Raw genomic sequence first — 10,212 nt, 5'->3', positions numbered from 1 at the left:
AGTCGAAGGCAAAGTTGTTGGCTCTACTGTGTTGTCCCTAGTGGAGTTGCCATTTGAGGGTTCAACGCACGATGAAGAGCTTGCGATGGTTCGTCACGAACTCATCGAATATTGTAGCAGGAATAGTGTGGCCCCATTGGGGTACGAGGCCGTAGGTTCTAGGGTCCTGTTTTTGTCCAAGGGCGCCGAGCGACTAACAGATATTTGGTGTCAAAGTCTGTAGCTATGTTTGCCATTGCTGTAATTTGGGGTGATTGGTTACCTTCTACAGAGCTTTGAATACTGTTGCGACAATGATGTATAACATTATGAATCGGCCATACAATCATCTTTCCCGGCTCGACTTCGCTCGGTGGTTGAAGACCTGTGAGTGTTTCTCCGCCATTGGCTTTTACATGGAGCACGTTGAGGAGCGAGTTATCACGCTGGCTCATGTATTCTAGAAGGCTGGCCTTGGAGGATTGCAGCAGGTTTTTGGTCGATCAGTGAGGGACGTTTGCTTCCGTCTTAAGGTCGCCGAGACTAGTCTGGCAAAGGCCACTATGAAGTTAGAAACTCTCATGGAAGAGTGCGGCCGCCAGCGGAAAATAGTAGCTGAATGTGAAGCGGAGGTGAAGGAGCTGAAGGATTTTGAGGCTCGGGGACCATCGTTGAAAAGTATAGAGTCATTGAAGAAGGAATGGGCTAATTTGTAATCAATGATTTTGTAAGAACAAAGTGCTTATAATGAATAGATGTAAAGAAATTTTGTAGTTATGTTATCTTTGTAGTTTTGTTATGAAGTAGGTTTGGATTTTACTTTTTGATACCCTTGGTAATTCATAGGAGAGACATGTTTAAGCAATGCCATTATCCGTATTTTGCTTGTCTTCATGTTATCGTTAGGAAATTTCTAACCTTCGCGCATGACGTCCAGTGTGTAGTGGACGTGAAACATGGAGGGGAATTCTCACGTTGAGCTGTAAATTACAGTATTTCCGTTATGACTTCCCCGTTGCTATGGTAAAATCGACATGCCTCCCTAGGTTGCAAGCTTGTCATGGGTGTTAAGCGATGGCAAGGAGTGAAGTTGCACTTGTATTCTGGCGATTAGATACGCTTCTCATTTCTGTAGTGATTAACCCAAACGTTGTTGACTTCATCGCAGATTTTTGGATGAAGACACTCCGTGTTTAGACGTCGTCGATTGTATACCACCGAATCACGATAAAACCCTAACTTACATTCATTCGTGATTTGGTGTTAATGCAAGCCTAGTGAAATTTATCGCAGATTGTTTAGAGAAAGCAACATAAAAGTGGATAGTGTTGCGCCGGTATTTGCCATAGTATCAGGTGTGAAAGAGTTGTATCGAATGTCATTACGTGGATAAGTAGATAATTAACATTTGTAGAGAGGGAATGCCCCAATGTCTAATCATTATCAAGTGCGAATGAATGACGTATACAAGGAAGGAGCTGTGAGGCGAGTGTTAGTGTACATATTTGTAGAAAAGAGTTGAGTTACTTTGTAAGGGGGTGTAATTTTACTACCCTTGCGGGAAACGAGAGTTGTTATGCCTTAAGGAGGCGAGGCCCTTCGTGGGTGGTGCGGTCAGGGTTTGGTCATAGTACAAATAATAGGTATAAGATAGAGTTTATCACAACCACATTTGCCAAGACAAGTAGCTCTAAGGGTTAATTTTGAGTGGAAGATTTTGTTCATCACATGAAAGGGCTCACTGAGCCTTCATGTGGGAGTGAAATATCAGTGATAAGATTAGTGTCATTCCTTATTATTGTTAGTGTGCAGGACGGGTGAGGTTTGTCCCGCCCCCCCTTCAGTTACTGCATTTATAAGTTACATAGGGTATTGCTTATGACTTATGATGAGAGTAGAATTTATCACATTTTTATCCCCAAATATTCTGTCTTGCATACTTTATTAATACTTAATTGGACTCATATTTATTGTATTTCGGCTCAGGGCATGAAAAAATGCATCAGGAGCAAAGAAAGGCAAATCGGATGATTTTTCACAGTTTCGGCACCGTTCAGTAATCTGGGCCTAACTCGCGCATCCGAACTCTGATTGGGCTGACTAAAGACCCACTGGATAGATAAGAGAAAAATCCACAACTTTCATGTTTTGGGCTTTCGCAAATTCGGCCTGCATCGAAGTCAAATCTGGGCCCGTAGTCAGGACAAATCCGTAGGAAGACCCACTCTGCAGCTGAAGCCCAACTTGTAGAAAAGCCTGTCAGCAGCCCAATTCGCAGAGGAGGTCTAATACGAATCCAAGAACAAGAAACTAAGAAGAGTCTTATTAGATCTAATTTTATGATGTAATCCCATAAAGATAAAGAGATTGAGTTCATTAGATAAAGAGATAAGAGTAGGATTAAACTAGGACTTTCTATTTTTGAGAGATTAACTTCAAGAAAGAGTAGGAGACCACCCCCTCCCCTTAAGCTATATGAAGGGGTAGGGGGCGAACTAGAGAGGCATCAAGAAGCAGAGGAGCAATCCAGCGATCAAGCAAGAAGTCTGCAAGAAGGAGGTGGCGGCAAGGAGAAGAGGAGATCTCAACTCTAAGGGCAAAACCATGAGCTCTTTCTTTCCTCTTGTTTGTTTTATTTCTGCTAGTATGAACTAATTTATCTATAGTTAGGGTTGTAGAAAGCCTAATCATATCTATGAATATATCTTTATTCTAATTTATTCAAGATCGTGATTTCCATATAGTCTATGAATTACCGTGCTTAATGCTATTAGGAGTGACCATCTCTTAATTGATCAAGCATATGTGAATGAATTGGGAGAGGAATTCACATAGCTGACCACATAATTCATGGTGTGAATTGAATGGTATATAGGGGTATATACACATGATTCATCTGAATATAATAGTTTTTTCTTTGGACTTAATGCGCTTCTATCTTGAGAACTCTAGTCGAGAGATCGAGGGGTTACCTGATAGAAGTAGTTTTAGTATATCTCGAGAGAGAATATTAAATAAAATTGGAAAGACTTCAACTTATGGGAATGACAAATTATCTTGGATAATCTCATCCATTAATATTCATTGGATTGGTTAGGTGGACCGAAAGCCTTAGCGAATTCAACCAATCGTTACATATTTCAACATTGTTACTTCTGCTCTTGTTTTCCTTTTTCTGCTTTGTCATTAGTTCTTATTCTCAAATCTGAAATTCGATTGTCCAAATAATTAGGGAATGCTGTAGTTCTAATACTTATTTTGTTAAATCCTTGTGGGAACGATATTTTTATACTACTTGATAACTAGTGCAGTTGTTAGGGTTATATTTATAGCTATCAAGTTTTTGGCGCCATTGCCAGGGATTTAATCCTAAAATAATATTAGAACTTGTTAACCTTGATTAATTTAGATTTTTATTTATGTTTTTATTATTTTATTTTGTTTACTTTTTTTTTTATTTTTGTTCAAATTCTTGCTTTGTTCAGGTTTACTAGTGCATGACACGCACTAGAAGAGAGGGACTAGCAGAATTCAATCCTGAAATTAAAAGGACCCTTCGCTTATTACAAAGGGCCAACAAAGGGAAAGCGAGAGAGGAGGTTGAAATTGGCGAACCAACAATAGAGATTGAAGAAGAGATGGCAGAAGCAAATTGCACCCTCTTGAACTATGCCTGTCCAACCATTGATGGGGTGACTTCCAGTATTTGCAAGCCCATAATTCATGCTAATAATTTCGAAATCAAGCCTGCAATCATCCAGATGATTCAGACAAGTATTCAGTTTAGTGGGTTGCCAAGTGATGACCCTAATGCACACATTGTTAACTTCCTAGAAATATGTGATACATTTAAGCACAATGGAGTTAGTGATGATGCTATTAGGCTTTGATTATTTCCATTTTCATTGCATGATAGAGCTAAAGATTGGCTTAACTCACTCCCTGTAGGAAGTATCACCACTTGGAATGATCTAACCCAAAAATTTTTGGCTAAGTATTTCCCACCCTCTAAAACAGCCAAACTAATTAATGATATCACTACTTTTGCTCAATTTGAGAGGGAATCTTTATATGAAGCATGGGAACGATTCAAGGATATGCTTAGAAAGTGTCCTCACCATGGGATACCAACTTGGCATCAAATTCAGACCTTTTATAATGGCATTACCCCCTCTAATCGTTCTATTATTGATGCACTTGCAGGTGGCACAATCATGAGAAAAACACCAGAGGAAGTCTATGACTAGTAGAGGAGATGGTGTCAAACAGCTACCAATGGAGTAATGAACGCACCAATCAGAGGGGAGTACACCATATCGATTCCTTTGCTGCTATATCTGCTCAACTTGCTAATCTGAATAAAAAATTAGATAGTCTTAATGTTGCAGCAATAAATACATCATCTAGCATCCCATGTGATTTCTGTGGTCAAATAGGATATACTAATTCTGATTGTCCACTAGGTAGTCCTTTTACTTCACATGAGAATGCTAATTTTATCTCTCATACTGGCAGGCCAAATTTCAATCCCTACTCAAACACATACAACCCAGGGTGGAGGAAGTCAACAAAAGACACCCATGGGATTCCAACAACAGCCGCCTCCACAAGAAAAAAAGAGTAATTTGGAAGAGATGATTTCTAAGTTCATCAATGCTACTGAAGCAAAATTCCAAGAACATGAAGCATCGATGTCGAACAAAAGGAAATGGGAGGACTGTGGATGGTGAAGTTAAATGAAGAGTGCTCAGCCATTCTTCAAAAGAAATTGCCCCAAAAGCTTAAGGATCCAGGGAGTTTTTCTATACCTTGCACCATAGGGAATACTGAATTTGAAAAAGCTTTATGTGATTTAGGTGCTAGTATAAATTTAATGCCTTATTCTACTTTTGAAACACTTGGATTGCATGAACTAACATCTACAACTATTACCCTGCAACTAGCTGATCGAAGCATTAAATATCCTAGGGGAATAGTAGATGTTTTAGTCAAAGTGGGTAATTTCATCATTCCTGCTGATTTCATTGTGTTGGATATGGAGGAAGATAGGACAATGTTGTTGATTCTAGGGAGACCCTTTCTTGCTATGGGTAATGCTTTAATTGATGTGAAAGAAGGTCTACTTACTCTTAGAATCAATGGTGAAGAAGTGGTGTTTAATGTATTTAAAACCATGAAATGTCCCAACACAATTGAACATGAAATATATGCAATTGATTGCATTGATGTTTGGGCAGCTGAAGTAGATACATCTAAATTAGAAGACACGCTAAAAGTTGCACTTAACAATAGTCCTAATCAATTGCAACAAGCAGAGCAGAAGTTTGTACTGAAATCAAAACTGCGAAATTTGACTTCTGAGCTAGACGCTTTTGAAATTACAACTCATAATGCATCTTTTATTAGTTTACCTCCATCTCACACAAAACTCCTTCCATCTATTGTGCAGGCCCCTATTCTAGGTTTAAACCCACCCATGAAGGATGAGAGGGGGAAACATCGAAAGTTAAAAACCAGGTGGAGTGGACCCTTTGTAGTGGCTAAGGTATTCCCTCATGGAGCGATTGAACTGTATAATGGTAAGGGAAATACATTCAAGGTAAATGGGCAGCGTTTAATGCATTATATTGAAAGAGAGCAACCCATCCACCACGGGTCCATTCTTTCCTTGAAACCTCCATGAAAGAAAGGTGAAAGTCAAGCTCACGACTTAAAAGGAGCGCTTGTGGAAGGCAACCCATTGAGTTCAGTTTTTTTCATTTTGTTTTTAGCTACTTATGATTGTGTTTTTCTCTTAGGAACTTAATTGTGTAGTAGCTGATTTCACACCTCAAAGACCTCAACAAGGCGTTCAGGGAAGTCCCCCTAAATCTTTCTATCTTACGAAAAGTTATATACATTGAGGACAATGTATACCTTAAGTGTGGGGGGATTAAGGGAAATTGATAATTTCTGGATTTACTCTAGCATGCTTCGATCATCACTTTTTAACCTTTCCTTTTGAAATTTCTGCTCCCTAGAGACTTGTTTTTGAATAATTTCAAACTATCATGAATCATGTGCTTATGTGGAATAGACAGGAAAGGATGCAAGCAAAACTAGCTGAAATTTTCGGCTATAGAAGGCATCTCATTGCAACCCCTATTTGATTATTCTAGAACTTGTTTTGCTAGACATGTTGAGACCACGATAATGAGTTCATGGACTGGGTTGACAATGGTGATGATATCCAAAAAAAATAATAATAAATAGAAAAAGATAACTAGTGTGAGATGGAGCATAAAATGCACTCACACCGAAAAAAAAGAGAGAGAGAACTAGTGTGAGATGGAGCATAAAATGCACTCACACCGAGAGAAAAAGAGCTAGTGTGAGATGGAGCATAAAATGCACTCACACCAAAAGCAAAAGAAAAGGGTGAGATGGAGCATAAAATGCACTCACCCCTAGAACCATAAGCCCCATTTCACCTTTTGATGCATTGAACTCATGATAAGTGGTGGAGATGTGATGCATAAGCAAAATAGCATTCCTTGTTTTTTTTAAGGGCAGTTAGCAGTTTGAATTTGTTAAAGCAATGAATGCTTACTTTAGTCCTAAAATGTTCAGGCGATGAAATGCTTGCTCCCCTTGACTGTTGATTCGACTTGGGAGCATGAGGATTGGTGATTAGAGATTATTCTTTGACAAAGTTAAGATGGAGGAAGAAGTGGATTAAGGCATGCGAGAGGGCAAGCATCTTATTGAGGAAAACCTCAAAATTTTCAGTAATTAGTTAGTTTTTTTCCCGTTTTAGTTTTGCTTAAGTTTTGTCTTGCCCGAGGATGGGCAAAGGTTTAAGTGTGGGGGGGTTTGATGAGAGTAGAATTTATCACATTTTTATCCCCAAATATTCTGTCTTGCATACTTAATTAATACTTAATTGGACTCATATTTCTTGTATTTCGGTTCAGGGCATGAAAGAATGCATCAGGAGCAAAGAAAGGCAAATCGGATGATTTTTCACAGTTTCGGCACTGTTCAGTAATCTGGGCCTAACTCGTGCATCCGAACTCTGTTTGGGCTGACTAAAGACCCACTGGATAGATAAGAGAAAAATCCACAACTTTCATGTTTTGGACTTTTGCAAATTCGGCCTGCATCGAAGTCAAATCTGGGCCCGTAGTCAGGACAAATCCGTAGGAAGACCCACTCCGCAGCTGAAGCCCAACTTGCAGAAAAGCCTGTCAGCAGCCCAATTCGCAGAGGAGGTCTAATACGAATCCAAGAACAAGAAACTAAGAAGAGTCTTATCAGATCTAATTTTATGATGTAATCCCATAAAGATAAAGAGATTGAGTTCATTAGATAAAGAGATAAGAGTAGGATTAAACTAAGACTTTCTATTTTTGAGAAATTAACTTCAAGAAAGAGTAGGAGACCACCCCCTCCCCTTAAGCTATATGAAGGGGTAGGGGGCGAACTAGAGAAGCATCAAGAAGCAGAGGAGCAATCCAGCGATCAAGCAAGAAGTCTGCAAGAAGGAGGTGGCGGCAAGGAGAAGGAGAATAGGAGATCTCAACTCCAAGGGCAAAACCATGAGTTCTTTCTTTCCTCTTGTTTGTTTTATTTCTGCTAGTATGAACTAATTTATCTATAGTTAGGGTTGTGCAAAGCCTAATCATATCAATGAATATATTTTTATTCTGTTTTATTCAAGATCGTGATTTCCATATAGTCTATGAATTACCGTGCTTAATGCTATTAGGAGTGACCATCTCTTAATTGATCAAGCGTATGTGAATGAATTGGGAGAGGAATTCACATAGCTGACCACATAATTCATGGTGTGAATTGAATGGTATATAGGGGTATATACACATGATTCATCTGAATATAATTGTTTTTTCCTTGGACTTAATGCGCTTCTATCTTGAGAACTCTAGTTGAGAGATCGAGGGATTACCTGATAGAAGTAGTTTTAGTATATCTCGAGAGCGAATATTAAATAAAATTGGAAAGACTTCAGCTTATGGGAATGACACATTATCTTGGATAATCTCATCCATTAATATTCATTGGAATGGTTAGGTGGACTGAAAGCCCTAGCGAATTCAACCAATCGTTACACACTTCAGCATTGTTGCTTCTGCTCTTGTTTTCCTTTTTCTACTTTGTCATTAGTTCTTATTCTCAAATCTGAAATTCGATTATCCAAATAATTAGGGAAGGCTGTAGTTCTAATACTTATTTTGTTAAATCCTTGTGGGAATGATATTTTTATACTACTTGATAACAAGTGCACTTGCTAGGGTTATATTTATGGCTATCAGCTTAGATAGGAATTATACCAAATATTGAAAAAAACCTCCAGAGGCTGCCTGGGGATATGAGTGCGCTTATTTTGCCATGGAGTTTAGGTATATGCCTGGGGTTGCTAGGTAATTTGGGTGTGCTTGGGATTGCCAGGGCCTTCCCGGGGTTTCCGGGGACTTTGAGTGCAAGCTTGGGGTTGGTAGGTGATATGAGCATGCCTGGGGTTGTCAGGGCCTTCCTGGGATTGCTAGGGCATGTGAGCGTGCCTGGGGTTGCTAGGGCCTTCTCGAGGTTGCTGGGGAATTGAATGCGCCTGGGGTTGCCGGGGTTTTCCTGGGGTTGTTGGGGAATGTGAGTGCACTTGGGGTTGCCAGGGCATTCCTAGGGTTGCTAGGGAATTGAGTGCGCTTGGGGTTGCCAGGGATTTCACAGGGTTGCCTGGGAATTTGAGTGCAATCCTAGGGTTGCCAGGAGGTAAGAACGCACTTGGGGTTGCCAAGGCCTTCTCGGGGTTTCTAGGGAATTTCAATGCAATCCTGGGGTTGTCAGGGCCTTCCTGGGGTTGCCGGGGAATTTTAGTGCAATCCTGGGGTTGCTAGGAGATAAGAACACACCTAGGGTTGCCGGGGAAATTCAGTGCAATCCTGGGATTGCTAGGAGATAAGAACTCACCTGGGGTTGCCAAGGCCTTCTCGGGGTCGCCAGGGAAATTCAGTACAATCCTGGGGTTGGCAGGAGGTAAGAGTATATGTAGAAGACATATCTAAAGGTTAGTATATGGATTGTATTATTCAAAGCATGGAGTTATAAATTTGTCACACCAGCAAGATACATGGATACATCAAGGCTTTATTGCAGAAACTGTAGAAGGGACTTTATCGCAGAAGAAACTGTGAAGGAAACTTTATCGCAACATACGAATATGTACTAGGAATTCCTCACATTTATTTATAAGTAAAGTACAATTACATAAGAATGCTTAGTAGAAAATTAGAGACATTGAGATAGTATTCTTGATACATTCATTTATGAAGTATATACATGCAGTAATGAAATTATATCTTAAACTGTGCCACTCAAAGTAAGGTTTCAACCAGTAGCCATTGATCGTTTCATCCTGTTCCCCTGTATTTATAGTCTAAAATACATAATAGCCAGATGCATGAGCTACTTTGATCATATACAACCCTTCCCATGTTGGGGTAAATTTTCTGGCTGACTTGCCTTGTCTAACATTTATCACCATCTTGAGTACCTTATCTCATTCTTTGAAGTTCTTGGGTCTTAACAATCTATTGAAATTTGTAGCTAGGGCTTGTTTGTATTTGATCTGTCTCTATAGGGCCCTATCCTAGTCCTCATCTATGGCTTCTAGCTTGTCTGCTACTAGGTGGTTTATGTCCTCATGTCTGATCTTTATTCCCATTGCAAAAGATATACGAGCGAACACTACCCGTATTTCTGCCGGCAACACTACTTCTTGGCCATACACTAAGGAGTAAGGTAATGCCTGTGTGCTTTTCCTAATAGTGGTGCGATAAGCCCAAAGGGTTTCTAACATCTTTTCTGACCAATCCTTTTGGTTATCAGCCATTGTTTTACTCAACATCCTCAATAAGGTCTTATTTGTGGCTTCTACTTGTCCATTCTTTGTGGGTAGTAGGTTGTCGATGTCCCTAATCTGTGCCATGCTGCCCTAGAAGGTCACATACTTCTTGATTTTTGATGGATAAGCCATTGTTTGTCAAAATCCTCATTGGGACCCCAAATCGATGAATGATGTGCTGCCTAAGGAAGTTGGCTATGTTCTCTATGCAAATCCTTCGCAAGGGTATAGCCTCTGCCCATTTAGTGAAATAATCTATGGCCACTATGATAAAGTAGTATCCTCTGGAAGGGGGAAGGATCTTACCTATGAGGTCTAGCCCACATGTATGG

At 39.8% G+C, this 10,212-nt stretch overlaps 1 protein-coding gene and 1 non-coding gene across 2 annotated transcripts; both read right to left on the bottom strand.

Annotated features, from left to right (window-relative positions):
* Positions 1 to 3,998: 3,998 nt before the first annotated feature.
* Positions 3,999 to 4,105, bottom strand: LOC148790486 (small nucleolar RNA R71). The gene has a single exon (XR_016079070.1). It is a non-coding gene; the product is annotated as a small nucleolar RNA R71 (small nucleolar RNA).
* A 5,520-nt stretch (positions 4,106 to 9,625) lies between these two features.
* LOC104586526 (uncharacterized) lies at positions 9,626 to 9,964 on the bottom strand. The gene has a single exon (XM_010243794.1). It carries the CDS (start codon positions 9,962 to 9,964, stop codon positions 9,626 to 9,628), a length of 339 nt encoding a protein of 112 aa, XP_010242096.1.
* Positions 9,965 to 10,212: the final 248 nt, after the last annotated feature.

This window comes from Nelumbo nucifera, chromosome 7 (assembly GCF_055504915.1).
Source record: "Nelumbo nucifera cultivar China Antique chromosome 7, China Antique-T2T, whole genome shotgun sequence".
NCBI classification, from domain to species: Eukaryota; Viridiplantae; Streptophyta; class Magnoliopsida; order Proteales; family Nelumbonaceae; genus Nelumbo; species Nelumbo nucifera.
The sequence above is the reverse complement of the archived record's forward strand: the minus strand, read 5'-3'. Positions and strand labels throughout refer to the sequence as shown.